Source organism: Lissotriton vulgaris, chromosome 4_1 (assembly GCF_964263255.1).
Source record: "Lissotriton vulgaris chromosome 4_1, aLisVul1.2, whole genome shotgun sequence".
NCBI classification, from domain to species: Eukaryota; Metazoa; Chordata; class Amphibia; order Caudata; family Salamandridae; genus Lissotriton; species Lissotriton vulgaris.
Genome location: NC_141691.1, coordinates 208382108 through 208399145, shown reverse-complemented (window position 1 = coordinate 208399145; position 17038 = coordinate 208382108). Strand labels below are relative to the sequence as shown.

The window sequence follows — 17038 nt, the reverse complement described above, 5'->3', positions numbered from 1 at the left end:
GTCTTCTGTTGTGGGAGGCACGGGGTGGCCATCAGCCGTATAAAGCAAGAGGGGGTTGGCAGCAGGGGTGGGTTCCTGGTTGGCTGATATTTTATTTAATTTTTTTTCGTCCAGTGGGAGCCTGGTCGGGACAGCATTGTGAGGCCCTGGCTTCAATGGGACACCACAAGGTCTAGGGGGGTCAGAATATCTCAATCCAGGCTTTTTTGTGTTGTTTATTTGTTTTTCAAGACTTTGGGACATAATCCTTGAGTCCTAAAATGGCGGCCCCAACACTTTTCTTCTTGTTGCAGCTGCCAATCACATCGCCTTTGGGTGTCTTACAGGACCGCCAACCAGACTGTGCGTTTTGGCATTTTCTACTGCAAGAGTCCTGCAGCAACAGATATCTCTAACTTTGTAACCTTAATTTCTCTAAAACAGCTGTACAGAATTACACCAATTTGCAAAACATTTGCTTTCTGGATAAACATCTAGCTTTCTGCCAAATTTGGTTTCATTCTGTCCAGCCGTTCTTTCTGTATCATTAAATGCAGAAGGTACAAAGTTCCCCGAGAACATAGAAGAATGAGTGTGTGTTAGTATATTCGGAGAGTTGAGGCAGGGAGCAGAAAGCTCCCTTGTTGGAACTGAGAGGCCTCACACACCCAGCGAGCTAGATGTCAAGCTTCATCATTGGCCACTTGCTCCTCGTCAGACTGGCGCTGCAATGTCTGACGGGCGCCGAAAAGGAGCTCTTTGTCGGAGTTCTTTTGTTCCAGCCAATGGTTGTCTGCGTGTGAGGGGTAAGGTGAAGGTGTAGTCGTGTGGGGATAGTGAATTAAAAAAGGTGAATCAATTCACAAGGACATTTATTCGCGTGACTGATTCCCTTGGTTAAAAGGTGGGAGGGGAGGTAGAGACTGTAAGGGGCACAGTGGAACTATCTCAACCCTCTGGTCAGGTCGAAATGTTTCTTGCTTAATTTGCAATTCCTCAGGACCTCAAGTAAACAGTACTACACAGTGAAAAGAAAAGAAAAAGGAGTAAAAAACAACCTCTCTGGGTCTGTAAGGGTGCAGGCCTAGTGGTTCTGCAGTAGTGGGGTGACCCTAAAGGTGTCCCTAAAGGGCCCCACAGTCTGTTCCCGTGGGGCAGCACAGTAAGGTATGGTAACCTATCATGCGTGCAGCCCAAAGCTTGCAAACCTACCCACACGCTAGACGCTCCTGCAGTAGCGCGGACTAGCTTTCTGTATCATTGTCTAATTTTTCCTATGAAAAATGCATGGTAGAAGTAATTGCTTTGGGACACACTCCTTTTTCTAAGCTCTTGCTTGACTGACCTTGAAACTTTACAGGAAGAGGGAGGTGCGGAGGTGGATACACTTTTTTATTGGAAAGTTTTCTGGACATTAATCAAACAACGTCTAACTCATAAGGCAAACAAAAAATGCTCCTATTATTACTACCACTGTGCAATTATTATGCATATATATATATATATATATATATATATATATTTCAAGAAAACACCTCCATTTTGCTGGGGGCCCCCGGTCCTGCAGGGCGAGCTCAATAACAGGAATGGAGATCCTGGAACCATGCGGTTTAGCCACTTGCACAAAAAGAGCCCAACATCGAACTTAGGAAGCAACTGACTTTTATTCGTCACGTCATTGGCAGTGCGCGCTCAAAGTCCTTACGCGTTTCGGCGTCCTCACGCCTTGATCACAGGTGAGCGTTAATGTACTCCTAGTGGTCACATGCCAGCAATATAGTCCTACTGGCCCCAGAATGCACCACCACAGTCATTGTGAATATGCCATGAAATTTTCATCTTTGCTTAATAGCGTGATATTTTTCATACTTGCAGTGTTATTCATTGGCGATGCATCCTTTGTTACATACTGCGAGTGCAGGATACTGTGCAACGACGTTATTAGTGTGGCTTCTGTGATGTTACCCGAGAGAGGAATCTGCCTCTCTCATCTCCCTTTCACTCCGTGATAGCCATATTGCAGCGGAAGTCCTTACAGCTGGCAAACAACGGAGAGCGGTCCATGCCCCCTCGATAAGTATTTCAAGAAAACACCTCCATTTTGCTGGGGGCCCCCGGTCCTGCAGGGCGAGCTCAATAACAGGAATGGAGATCCTGGAACCATGCGGTTTAGCCACTTGCACAAAAAGAGCCCAACATCGAACTTAGGAAGCAACTGACTTTTATTCGTCACGTCATTGGCAGTGCGCGCTCAAAGTCCTTACGCGTTTCGGCGTCCTCACGCCTTGATCACAGGTGAGCGTTAATGTACTTCTAGTGGTCACATGCCAGCAATATAGTCCTACTGGCCCCAGAATGCACCACCACAGTCATTGTGAATATGCCATGAAATTTTCATCTTTGCTTAATAGCGTGATATTTTTCATACTTGCAGTGTTATTCATTGGCGATGCATCCTTTGTTACATACTGCGAGTGCAGGATACTGTGCAACGACGTTATTAGTGTGGCTTCTGCGATGTTACCCGAGAGAGGAATCTGCCTCTCTCATCTCCCTTTCACTCCGTGATAGCCATATTGCCGCGGAAGTCCTTACAGCTGGCAAACAACGGAGAGCGGTCCATGCCCCCTCGATAAGTATTTCAAGAAAACACCTCCATTTTGCTGGGGGCCCCCGGTCCTGCAGGGCGAGCTCAATAACAGGAATGGAGATCCTGGAACCATGCGGTTTAGCCACTTGCACAAAAAGAGCCCAACATCGAACTTAGGAAGCAACTGACTTTTATTCGTCACGTCATTGGCAGTGCGCGCTCAAAGTCCTTACGCGTTTCGGCGTCCTCACGCCTTGATCACAGGTGAGCGTTAATGTACTCCTAGTGGTCACATGCCAGCAATATAGTCCTATATATATGTGTGTGTGTATACTCTGTAGTTATAGTTAGGACAACATTTTTAGGACTATGTTTCATAGGAACTACTTATTTGGTTTGGCAATAACTTTGGTGCCTATTGGTGAATCTTCATGAAATTTTCCAAAAGAGTGCTCTGTTTTACTCATGCCGTAAAGTAAGAATAACTTGCGCCCTAGTTATGCACTGCTTATGACCGCACTCATGACATGTATAACATTATTGATAACATGATTGCAACATCTGAAATGATGGTTTTGATGAAAACACTGTGCATGAAGAAGACTTGAGTTATAGTTACTATAGGACAGGAGTTTTAGTTACTTGAGATAACTATAACTAATGACTTTTAGATGTTTTGTTAGTTTCAAATGGTATGTTTTATCTGACATTTTCACCTGACTATAACGTCACTTCAACCTTTGTTTTGTGAATATATACATATGCACAAACACATATATATATATATGCATAAACACACACATGCGCATTAGTTTGTAGACATATATATTCTTTCTTTTTTCAGTTTTAAGAACTAAAAAAAATTATATGAAGTCCATAAAATGCACTGATTAATTGGATGCCGTAGATCATTAAAATGTGATGATGCATGAAATATACCAAATATAGAAAGACAAATTCACATACATCCTACAATTAAATAAAGACAAGTTTCATGATTCTGAACAATTTGTTTATACATTTAATGGGTGGAACACAAACAACTAAGGATTCTAGTTTTTGCTGATAAATAAGTGGGTCTACATTGTTTATAATCTCGAAATGAAGGCTTTGAATAGCAGGCCCGTGCCTTCCTATAGAATGTGTGCAATGAAACAAAGTGTGTCGTGTTTCGTACACAGATATGATTGCATCAAGAAATTCTAATATCCTTAAGCCACTAGCCCATTTCAGGATAGGCTATCAAGAAATATATCATATTGAGATGAAGTCTAGTCTATTCAAATTGATGCTGAGGGTTTGTTATGTGCAGTAGATAGGGCTGAATGGCTTCAGCTGTTAACAACAAATTGAGGCTAACTACTGCAGGTTGAACAATTTCATTAGACTCTCTTTAGCCTTCCGAAAAAAAAAATCATTTACATTTAATTTCTAATTTTGACATTGTGATGGTAGCCCCGGGGTCTGTAATATCCAAGGTTACTCCAATGGTATGATACAGTTTCCCTATAAAAGCCAACCATGGAATATTAGAAGCATTTTTTAATGTTAAACAATCAGTAATAAGTAATCTGTTAAAACCAGTTCATAATTTAGTCCAAATAAAGTGCCAGAGCTGTAGAGGTAGTATTTTAATAATATGTGCTTTAAAGGGAAATGCTAATTCTTTGTGCACAATGTAGGCTGTATTACTTTTGGGAACTGCCAACAATCTCCCAGCAAAAAAGTTTTCCCATCTTTGTGAACTCTGGGAGTCCAAATACCGTCACCCACCCGAGCCGTAACTTACTGCAGACAAGCAATTCCTAGAGTAAACCATGCCTACTGCCTAATTTCAAAGCAAATCAAAATATTCCCTCTGCATTTTTATTTAGTTGCTTTTCCTTAACAACATGTAAACGCTTTCAATTACCAGTCTGCTCAAATAAGATCCCCAGGTAAGAAAATGTTTCAACCCTACGTATCTTAGTTCCTTTTCATGATAATTTGCAAGATTTATATGCTCCTTTCCCACAGGACATTGTGAAAATGTTATTCAGATTGGCTTTGAAATTCAGTTCCTCCAAGGCATTCAATAACTTCTATAGACCAACTGGAGTTCTGGCTAGGAGGACGGTGTCATCAGCATGGAGTAAGACGGGAAATGGGCGGGAGCCAATTTTAGGCATATCTGCTTGTGTCTGAAAAAGTGCCACTTTCAGACTAATAATGTATAGAGTGAACAGGAAAGGTGCCAGAATGCTCCGTAATCTAAAGGATTTTGAGCATTCCCCCCTGGGGCCATATCAGACCTGAGCAGTAATGTGCTGGTACAAAAAATATGAAAGTGGATAATAGAATTATCCAACCTCAGCGAATTATCGAACCCCAGTTTGACATGACTATCACAGTCAAATACGCTGCTCTGGTCCATGATGTCTAGGTGTAAAAAGCCTCTTTTGGCCTTCAAATATTTGTCTATTAGAAGCTCTACATTGAGACACTGCTCAACAGCCCCAGGCCTCTCCTGAAATCAAACTGAAGGTCTGACAGGATTGAGTTCTACTCTGTCCATGTTTTTACTGTCTCTCTACTAGAACTCTGTCTAGTATTTTAACAGGGAAATGTAACAGAGAAATTGGTTGGTAAAATTGTGGGCCTGCCCTGCTCCTCTTCTACTAAAAAGGGAAAGTATAATTGTTTCACACTATGCCGATGGGAATGTACCCTATCCGATTGAGTTTAAAGTCTGTAAAGTTTTCATTATATGAACAAAGTTGTGCAAAGTTCCTAGCTGGTGGACGTCAGGTAGTTAATAAAAGTTTCCACATTTCTTTAGCCTCTGTCCGAACACAGTTTTTCTCACAAATGTTAGTTGGTGCTGAAAGTGGGTGTTCATTTCTCAAGTGTACTGCGAAACCGTGTTTCACCAGGAACTCACAAGGCTTTTGTGTGCATGTGCTTACGTAGATTAGCTTTTCAGTGACCAAGGCCACAAGGCTGCCAAGGTTTCAGATTTGTATGAGTGACATTTTTATATTTTCAGCGTAATTATGAGTGACATTTCAACGACTATGAGTGACACATTGTCCCGAGGAAAATCAAGCAACTAAGTGGAAGAAAACATCATTATCACAAATTATTCCCATTTTAGCAAGGAGAAACTCTAAGCAGATCAAACTGCTGCAGAGCCACAGAAATGGAAGGGCACTAAAATGAAGAGTTTTAACACAAGTCATTTGACTCGAGGACGCCACCGCAGTCAGTCAGGCACTGAGCAGGCCTCAGGCTGACAGTCACAGCCAACAACCAGGGTAGTGTAGTGTATTATTTAGAAAAACCACCTTCAACCCATGAATATCCTAGTTCGGCAACCCTGGCCGGCACACAACTATCTGCCCAGCAGCACAGATGAGCTGCCTAAATTCAAATTAACAGTCTCAGTCAACACAGCTGATAAGGGAACACCGCAGATCGGCACCAGACACCATTGATTGGCAAGCCTCAGTCAGACACACAAGTTACAGACGGGAGCCAGGGTGCTATAATTATTTAAAAAAGGAGTAGTACTCGACTGACTCTCCATAAAAGTAAATGATTATACCCTGGGCGGGCTGCCGCGCCAGTGTCGGCACAACGCTACCTGCCCGGCACTCAGATCACACCACTAGCAGGCTGTCACAGAGAGCTACACAAGGCTTTGCTGACTTAAGTGACGCTGTGGATCTGAAAGTAGTGTTTAATTTGAATCGGACGGCCCACCCCCAGAGAGAGTCACTCACCTGACCGGCTCAAAACGACTTTGTCACGCAGTGCCTCGTCCTTGAAAACTACAGTTCAGCTGTGGCCAGGCAACTGATTGACCGTGAGCAAAACTGTTATTTAATAATATTTGTAATTTATAAACCAAATATAGCAGCAGAGTGAGAGTCGGACTATGCATATTGTTAGTGAAGACTTCACCTACTACTAACTAACTGTAGTAACAATGGCCTACCTCATACTGAGTCACTCTCAGCCGGCGCTAGTGGGCCTGGGATTGAGTGCGGGCAGATCTCATATTCCTGCATAATTATTTATCATCGATTTATTACCGGCAGTAATGGCAGTGAGCAGCTGCTGGAAGGCTGTGTCTTGTCCTGGCGTCCATTCATGGCAGGTCACCTGCACCATTGCGGTTCAAGCAGCGAGGTCGGGGTAGCTGCAGTGGCACCGCTCTCAGTGACTTCTTGATCTCCATTTTTAGTTAATTTCCCGAGCCAGTCGAGGCCGACCCCGGCCCGCCGACTTCCTGTTCCAGGAGGTGAGGTCACATCCCCCCACCACGGCGTCACAGAGACTGTAACGCAACGACTCTGCAGAGGGAAGACCCCGCCCGGGTTTTCAGGCAGCAGACAAAAGATCGTTACATTGTAGCACGGCACTTACAGATCTTTAACTGTTACTGGGCCAGTTCTGGCAATTGAAATCTGTTGCGGCCCGGGCCGGGCTCATGCAGAGGTGGCAGTGGCACCAGCGCGCGCTAGTACCTGCCGTACGCAGCCAGTTTCAGTGCTGTCAGCAGACAGAGTGCGGTCATTGGCAAAAATATGTGACAATGCATTTCAGTGCAGTGATGCGGGAACACCACATTGAAATGAGCTAGCCTCACGCCTGATGCGTGATACTTGACAGGCCTGAGGTCAGTCAGCACTTGAGAGGGAAAAGTCAAGTGACAGTGGCATAACAAGCATCATGAGCACTGCAAACCAGAGCCACACTTTGTTATTTGATGTACCTTTCCATCAACAGTGTTGGGTTACCCATAGGAGAAATGTGCATGCATTACGCTTTCTTACCAAAGCATTGAGATGGTCCGGACTTCTACATGAAAGCCAAAATCACGTCAATCGCATATAACTGTTTTACCTTTTGTATGTTTTGTAGTTTTTGCTGTAAAATGGAAGCACTGCATGAAAAAACACTTTGAACACCTCTACTTTCCCCCGGATTGACAAAGATTTCATGGAGCACAAACAAGCTATTGCACCGAAAATGTAAAATGTCTGACACTGAATGGTTAGTGGCTTCCAGCATTCAGCCAGAACAGTTGTGAGCAAGGGAAGATGATGGCTGTGCAGCGTCTCAAAAAGTATTGTGGTGTACTGTGGTGTCTGAGAGGGTAAATGATGTAACGCATGTACTTTATATGCTCTTTTTTATTTATGGTTTCATCTTATATAGAAACAAATAAGACAAAACAAATGTTTTCTTATTGTTGATTATTGAGATGGAGCAACTAGACATCACCAACTTTGGTTGTTTTGATATAACATTGACAGTTGTATCGGATTTCACATACATAACGTGTTTCTTTTACTGAGGATGTGGAGGGGAGCATGGTTCTAATGCTTTTGATATCATGCTTAGTGCCTGATTATGAGCCTGGCGGACCATGGGCTGCCAGACTCACGGTGGCGCGGTGGTGTGGTCCAGCCACCGCTGCACCGGCAGTCCAACTGCCCCATTACAAGTTGTGCTATCGCACTGCCATTTCACCACTGCAACTGCCAGGGAACAGAGATCCCTGGTGGTGGCGCCACAGTCTTGAGGCTGCAATATGCTAGGTGGGACCACCGGGGACCCACCAAGCATATTATGAGTTTCCTCTCTGCCACGGTTTTTATTGCGTTGCAGAGATGAAACTCATAATATGCCTGGTGGGCAGAGAGGAATCAAAGGGGGTCCTACAGAGGCCTCTGTTGTCTCTGGGCCATATGATGCATGCAGGGGGGCACATGTTGTGCCCTCCTGTGTGCATGCACCACAGTACCTGCACGGCATGGACTGCACCAGTGCCTGCTCCAGCACCGTCAAATTCATAATCAGGCCCTTAGCTTTTCAGAGCAACAATGAGCTAAATAGAATGTTCCTCTTTGATTCTCCACCCCTAAGGGGCACACTCTAAATTCAGTCTACTAATGTACTAGCAGCTCGAGAGTGGGATTTGTTTCTTCTGTCCACATTGTTAGAATTATGCAGTACTCTTAATGAACACTTAACCCAATTGATGACCATATTATATCCGTAATTTTTGGGCCATGAATTCTGATATATTTCTATATATGCGAACATCCAAATTGAGTGCAGCATATATTACCCATATAGAATTCTTATGTTCGGTATGAGTTCCATGAAGCTGTCAGTGATAGAGGCTGCTTTATAGATAAGGGCTGATGGGCCGAAAAGGCTTCGAGAGGTCAGACACCAAGTAGAGCCAACCTATATACTTTTGGTTCCTTCCTAGCCATAGATTTCTTATTTCTCTCATAAGCCTTGTGAGGTATAATAAAGGGCTTTGCAATTGTACAATGAGCTGACGGCAATCATTCTCCACAAAGAGTAGACTAAAGGGCACTAGGGCCATGCAGCCAATGCAAACGCAAGATCCCAAGAGTGTTTGGTGCTACCTCCTTCGGACTGGAGACCATGAGAGGTGACCACAGAGACGAAATTAGACCCATGGGTGACCTGGATAATATAAGAAATGTTTCTTTCCCTTTGTAAGTAGGCGAGCTGGACCCACAATATTTCCATCTAGAGTATCTTAAGGTGTATGCACCTCTACCTTTAGGATATTAGAAGGAAAGAAATATTGATAGTTAGCTACTGCTTCCAGGCAAACACAAAGTGTAGCATTGCAATGTCAGCATTTTAGGCATAAGTATGATAGTAATCAATTAGACACATACAAGCGCATTACATCAGACTATCCCTATGACATCATAAGACAGCAATATTTTTTTTTAATACCGCAGGACATAAATGCAGGCTACTCCAAACAAGAGAATGCCCAACACTTTTGGTACCTGATGTCAAAAGGCCCAGTGAATGGTAAGGTTGATAACAGGTGTAAGGAAATGAGCAGATTATATAATCAATCATACATCCATCCCCAACCACTGTATCCCACTTTTCAGCATGAGGGTCATTCACAGTGAGAGGTAAAGACCAGGTTGGATACCACGAAAGGTTTTAAACTCGAAGCATCACCACTAGTGGTAGATAAATTAATATAAAAATTAAAACATTCCAAGCTTTGAGGCAAACTGAAGTTCTAGGACCTTATGAAGGAACTCAACCTTCTTCCTTCTCATCGGTGGCTTGCAATATCTTTTTAATGTACCTCCGGTGATGCTTTTTCGAAATTATTTAGCATTGCTGATCCAGACATCAGCTTAAGAGTTTTAAAATAAAACAATTTGTAAGGCAGGAGTTTAATTTTCATGCAGAACTTGGTTTTTTGAAATGTGCTAATATATAGTCAAAGACGTGGGTTTTAATAACAGTTTGTGGTTTAAATATATAGATTATTCTTGACCAATGTCCAGTGCTCACAATACAATTTCCGAGTGTAAAACCACACCAACTTTATCAGCCATTGCTGAAATCAGACATCTATTAAGAGTAAAGCAGGCTGGCTGTCAAACACTGCAGATCTTCTGATATGATTCATTGTTCGAATTCTAAATGTGCAGTTAATGTGTGTAATTGAGAAGAACTTCCTTCATGAATATATAATGAATAGCAGGCATGTTTTATTGCATCTTATTTCCTCCGGGCATATTTCTGTGTAATTGTTCAGGGTTGTGCTTGGCTGCAGAGAGAAGAGTGAGTGTGTGTGGGTGAAGGTGAGGTAAAAGGAGGCGGGGTAGTGTCCTAGCGCCTGTACTGTGTATGCAAGGCCACCGTCTATCGTTTGCAAGGAAAGTGTCCCCCATTGCTTTAACTTCTGAACATGACTGTACATAATACTCAAGATGGTGGTGATACACACGTAATCTAGCAGTAGAGGACATGTCTTCCAAAAATTAACTCTTGGCACTAGAAAGTGAAAAGGGGTTTAGTTGCCCAGGGAGGCATCTACAGCATACATGGTTTCCAGTACCATTGTTTCATTGAGTGTATTCTAGAAACAAAGCCGTAATAGGAGAACTGAGATATAAGTGTCTCTGAAGACAGCAGACATCTTTTGCTATTTCACCTATTGCATAATTTTGTGCCTGGGTCCCACTGTAAAATGTGACCATAGATCCTTACTGTGCAACCAGTGTAAATATGTTTGCAGCTGTATCTCAACCTGTGAAGTTGCTAATAACGTTTGGCTTATTTCGCTGGACATTTTTGCACCCCTCCTATAATTTATGTGTATAAAAGAAGACCAATTTTTTTTAAAATATCTAGCAGTGCTTGGGTATTGGACTTTTAATGTACTAGTAGTTCCAAACTTACTACTACCTTCTGCAGTAAGCTTTGACTGCTCAACCTAGCTTCCTACTGCTAGAACTTGGACACTAGTTGAGCCTTAAACCTTTTCTTCTCCTGAACTTGTGAGTGTATTTTTAGAATAATTAGGTGGCAGTTCACATTGTAGCACACCCAGGAGCTGCTTTCCACGCTTCCCCTTCTATTTATTCAAACAACAGTTGGTGGAAAGTTAGACGGTTTTTAAGGCAAACAAGCGTTGTTCTGTTCAAATGTTAATCATACAGAAAATGACGCCAGGGCAAATCTCCTAGACCATCCATATCGGCTTTCCCTGGTGTCGCCCGGTTACGATTGAGTAACGCGGCAACCCACATCCTACTTGGGGCTGCTGGTCCGAGCCTTATCGCAATTCCATACGACCGGATACTATTCTCATGTTGCCTCGGCATTTTGTGAGGTTTAGCGAAAAAGGCAATTATTGTTTTGTCCTGATGATGGTCCCCATGACTGTTTAGGGGGACCGAAACGCCGTCGACTTGCTTTAGCACCTTATACGCATATTTGATTGCTAAATGGATATAATGGTGCTGGTTGGCATTTTCTGTATAATTAGCATTTGAACAGAACAACGCTTGTTTGCCTTAAAAACCGTCTAACTTTCCACCAACTGTAAACACCCTGCAAGTGTTGGGCACAGGCTTGTGTACCACACAGGGCTCCTGTGGAAGGTATCTTTGTGTTATTCTTGAAGGACCTCTGTCCGGCTGGACATGTCATTCTAAATATAGATTTGATTTTGTCTATATTTATTGGTTTTAAATTCGAACATGCATGGGACCATTGTTGTTTGAATAAATATGTTCCCCGAGGTCTCCTGCTGACTGAATTGGGGCCCCTTGTTGTTTTCAATATCCCCTTCTATTTAGCCTGCTGAGGTCCATGAACTCTGCAACAATGGGAAATAGGCAAGAAACACACGTAGGCCTTTATTGTATGTGCACCATTTTTTGTGTGAGGATATGAGAGAGCTGAAAACCCCGATTCCAGCTGGTCTTTCCGCACCAAAAACCAGCAGTTATGGCTTTTCTCCTTATTTGGGAAAACTTGAACTGCTGCCTGCTCCCCCACCCGAGTCTGCTGGCAGGATTCCTAAATGAGAAGGGTTCCTTTTGTGAATCAGTTACTACCCCAACTCGGGCGTTAGTACTTAATCAATAGTTTGTACCTGCAACTTTAGTCACAAACCATTGATACATCCGACTCCGAATCAGAAATAGGCAGGGTCCGCTTTCACCCCCCTCCAATTTCTAATGCGAAAAGGATCACAAAAACTCTTTTATGAGTCAGAAAGGATTTTTTTGACTGATAAAATTGCTTTGCAAAGTCTAAAACCCCTTTTTGTGACCCCCTTGGAATTGCAGGGTTTCTGACCACAAAAGGGCCAATAAAAACAGCAAATGTTTCTTTTATTCAGCATTGTGCTCCTTTGCATCTTATCAGGCCTCCAGACCCTCCCATGCTTCAAACCCTGCACCCTTGCCTTCCCTGGTCCTTACCAGACAGTGCATGCATTTTTAATTCCCCAATCACCTGATACCCAGGGCCTCATTTATGAAGCCCCTTGTGCCATCGGAACGTAATTTTTTATGACATTCCGTGGCGCAGAAGCCTGCGTAATATTTATCAGGCAGCTCTAAGCCACTTTTTTTGGTGTACTGCTGCCTGATAAATATCAGTCCGTTTAAAGCAGTGTTCTGCGTTAAAGGGGCGTGCAATGGGTGTTGCTGAAGGCGTTCCCAGCAACATCCATAGCCTTTTGACACTGCCCCAGATTTACGAGAAATCGTAAATCTGAGGCAATGCCACAAGCTTACGCCTCCCCATGGGAGGCGTAAGGGAGGCGCAACAGGGAGAAATATCTTTTTTCTCCTTGTTTTTCCTTTTTCTATGTGTGCTGCATTGTGCAGCACACATAGAAAGAGGAAAGCCTTGTGATTATTTTTGAACAGAAAGGTCTCCCTCCTTGTACAAAAAATAATCATCACGCAACTCAGGCAGCATTGCAGCCCATTGTGCGTCGGCGCAGGGGAAAAGGACAGGAATGCGCCGTATCTTACACAGGGCCGGACTGGGAACCAAAACCCGCCCTGGCAAAGTGCTCTGCCGGCCCCCCAGATGGGTTTGGGGGTGCTGCAGTGCTGTGTGTCTGGGCCAATATTGCAGCTATTCTGAAAAACGTCCCTGTAACAAAAACGGTCCCGGGGGCCAAAAATCAGCCCACACCATAGCGACCAACAGGAGAAACGCCCAGTGCCAGCTACGGCCAGTCCGGCCCTGGTCTTATAGATACGGCGCATTCCTGCCCTTTTCCTTTGCCGTAGGGAAGTGAAGCAGGAAGGCCTGCTGCCCTTCCCTATGACAAAACCTCATAAATGAGGCCCCCTGTCTTTCAGGATGAAACATACAGTGGCAGTAATACGGCACACTGGTGCAAGTCACAGGTAAGCAAAGTTCACCACAGCAAGGTCAGGAAAGAATTGCTGTCCTTCGCCAAGGTGAAGTTCCTGATTTCGATGTTGAAGTTTTTCTCTTCATTCAATCATAATTATTATACTGCTATTAGAAACTGGTTTGATCATACAAACAGGAGCGGCCCATGCAGGTAAGAGTGGTGGGGTGGGGTGGGGTTGGGGGAAGTCAACAGACGACGATGAGGGAAATAAATTAATAAATAAAAAGAAAAGGACTTACTTTGCGCTCACCACAACACCGAGTCGGCAATGTGGCAAGCGCACGAGAAGTGTATTTCTTTTTATAATTGTTTTATTTTCCCTCTTTGTCTGTCGGCTCCCCCTGACACCCCCGCTCCTCTCTTACCTGCATGGGCCACTCCTACTTACAAATTATTTAAATGATATGTTATGCATGCCTCTGTTATTGGCATTTAACGATGAGAATATTATGCTTTGTGTTCCAAAACCCAAGAAGCTTTGTTCACGAGGTCTGATTCCAAATCTTTTTCTCCCAGTCTGTTCACAGTTTTCTCGAGGAGTGTATGCCATCTTTGGATTCTATGACCAGATGTCCATGAACACCCTGACCTCCTTCTGTGGGGCCCTGCACACATCCTTCATCACACCCAGCTTCCCGACTGATGCCGACGTGCAGTTCGTCATCCAGATGCGACCACCGCTGAAAGGCGCCATCTTGAGTCTTCTGAGCGACTATGACTGGCAGAAGTTTGTGTACCTCTATGACACTGAAAGAGGTAGGAACATGCCTTTTACTACTATTCGTTTCCTGTAAAGTAATGCAGAAAGTATTTCACTCAAAGAAAACGTATAAATGAAAAGAAAGAGATTCATCATTTCAGTTAGCACGCTTTGGTATTCCCAATTCTGAGACAGGAGCCTGACATTTTGTCCACATTTGAGCCTCTACTCAAAATGCTTGTTTCTGAAAAGTAGCACAAAAAAGAACATTGTTCCTCAGTCACGATGGTACTACAAAACCAACTAGTCTCAGGAAGTGTTTTTACAATGACAGCACTTTATTTATAATTACCATAAACCCCTCCTCTTGCAGGCCTATGCAGAGCCCCTTTGATGCCTATAGTGCACAATAAGACATTTTACCATAACAGAGCATCATAGGAGACAACAAGATAACGACATGGCATGATGTAATGTAATGTAGCAGAACATATAGATTAGTCTTCTGCACAAAATGTAGCCAAAAGTGCTAGAAGTAAACTTTTCAATGTGCCGCCCATGCTAAGGGCCTTTAGATGGTCGGGTTTGACAGCGCAAATGTTGGCAGACAATTATGCAAGCATTGCTCGAGGAGCATGTTGGGAGCTAGGAGTACCTGTTTTAACTGGATAGAAGTTGTGTGCTTCAACAATAGAAGAGCTTGCTCTTCACACAGCTGTGATCATCTTCTTTATTTACCCAGCTGTCTGAGATTGAATTTTCATCGCACATGACATTGTTATGCTATTAAAGTGTCTTAGATACCTAGATAATGTATGATGTTTTCTCTGGCAGCAGCACATGATGAGGGCAATCATTAACCTACATGGATGTTTAGGTATGGAGAGTGCACAACATTTGAGATCAGATCTATTGGCATTGCCAATGCTTCTGGCACGATAAGTCATTACCCTTACCTCACATTCTCAAGAGTGCCTGTCCCGAAGCACATAGTGAAAATGCAACTTTGGAACTGCCCACCACACATTTAATTATCTACCCTTCTAACTTACCATTCAGTAGGAAAATACAGACCCACTGCTTGCTACATCGCCTGATCAAATCAAACAAATTCTCCTGTGCACACAATAGAAACATCCTTTCATTGATCCTGTTTATTGTTACTATGCCCAACAATACTGTACCCTTTTTGATATGTACGATATACTCTATAACCTACATCGCGTTGATACCACCTCAAATCATACACAGCACTGTTTGCCCCATGCCTTTGATTGTGATATCATCAATAAATATAAATAAAGTAAATATAATAAAATGCACATTACTTTGTTGAGAATGGCAACAGATTGTACAGCTCTGCAAACACACCATAAAGGGATCTGGCCAACAAAGAAGGCATGGCAGGAATTTTAATTTAAAATCAGAGTTCCAGCATGCCTAGGCATATTAGCAATCTCAGTGTATTATAGTGGTAAAACCTCAACAGCTTATGCGGATGCCAGTGGGTAATCTGAGAAGTGGGGTATTTATGTGTGGCATCAATTAGAAATGGACTCCTATGTCAAGATCCTTCCATTCTCCCAAACCAGTTGTCTGGCACAGTGACAAAGTTACCAGTTTGGAAAAAGAGTCCAGTGACGGAGCCCAAAATAATGGGCCCCTCTGCACAATGTGATGAAGGACCCTGAGTTCAGGCATTCAAGGATAATGCCTCATCCTCATGCATACAGGCAGGCAATTGATTTGCGGTCAAGAGCATCAGTAAGCCGACCCATGTCAAGTTTGAATTCCCTTGTCTGAATGCTGCTGCTAGACTGGTTACAGGCTCCAAACGCAATGAGCACATATCGCCAGTCCTAAAATCACAAAATTGGCTCCCCTACGAAGCACGAATTCAGTTAAAGATTGCCGTTATGATGCACAAAGCCATCCACTTCAATACTCCCAGGTACCTGGCGCAAAAGCTTGAACTATACTGTGGTGTAAGAGGGTCAAGAAGTGCCACTACTTTCCTCCTGAAACCACCTATCCTGAGCAAAAAGAGAACTTGTCACAGAGCCTTCGCTGGCGCTGCCCCAAAGATATGGAACCCTCTACCACCGGAGGTACGCAGAATCTCCGAAACAACGGTGTTCAAATTGAAAGTCAAAAAATTCCTTATGAATAAATTCCTTCCGTAAGTGGACTAGGCTCTCCTCCCCGATGATTTTGTTCCTATTCCCATTGTTCCATCATTTACTACTACGTTTCTTTATGACATATTATGCCCCTCCTTCCCTACCCTTGTACAATTGTTTAATATGACCTCATTGTGGCATTTGCCGTGTAATCTGTGATCATGCTTGTTTTATCCCTACCTGTTGATGTATTTGCATTATTGTCCTTCCTTTCCTTCCTAATGTAAACCGCTCTGATATCCTATGGGATCTAGTTTGCGCTATATAAAACTTTATAAACAAATACAATAAATAAATAAATAAATAGCTCCCAGCCATTTTCCTGTGATCTCTTGTTAGGTTATAAAGGGTTGGATTGGGATCAAAAATAGGCCTGGGCACCATAAAAAAAGTGGCCTACATTTGCAGAATTCTCTTTTTCGCAAAACACTGCATTCCTGTTTTAAGTATTATGAAGTGGGGTCTCTAAAAGAGGCATATTTTCTTAACCTCACTGAGACAAAAAAAATGCAAATGTTGCCAGGACTCTTTGTACCCAGCTTACTTCACAGTTGTGAACCACACCTGAATGCAAGTGAGGCCACTTCTACTCAGGCTGCCTGCCCCTGCTTAATCTGCATACATTAATGGGCCAGCCCAGCGAGAGGGGAATGACGTCTCCACCCCGTTGGTAAAAGGGAGGTAGCAAAAGGCCCATCTGCCTCGGAAAAGCCACTCAGGCCCCCACTGGGCCAATGGCAACACCTGAACAGCACAGAAACAGCCCAAATTGGCCACCACCCTGGCCAGAAAAGAGGCCCACAGCTGCAACTCCAATACTGGCTCCTCGCCCATGCCTGAGTGCCCACCGT

General features: G+C 43.4%; 1 protein-coding gene across 1 annotated transcript in view; it reads left to right on the top strand.

The window, feature by feature from the left end:
- Positions 1-17038, top strand: part of GRIA3 (glutamate ionotropic receptor AMPA type subunit 3) — a 1215811-nt gene that overhangs the window by 307878 nt on the left and 890895 nt on the right. The window contains exon 3 of the mRNA XM_086918509.1: positions 13824-14063. Within this exon, the coding sequence (XP_086774635.1) occupies positions 13824-14063 (240 nt within the window). The remainder of the gene's footprint in view (positions 1-13823; positions 14064-17038) is intronic.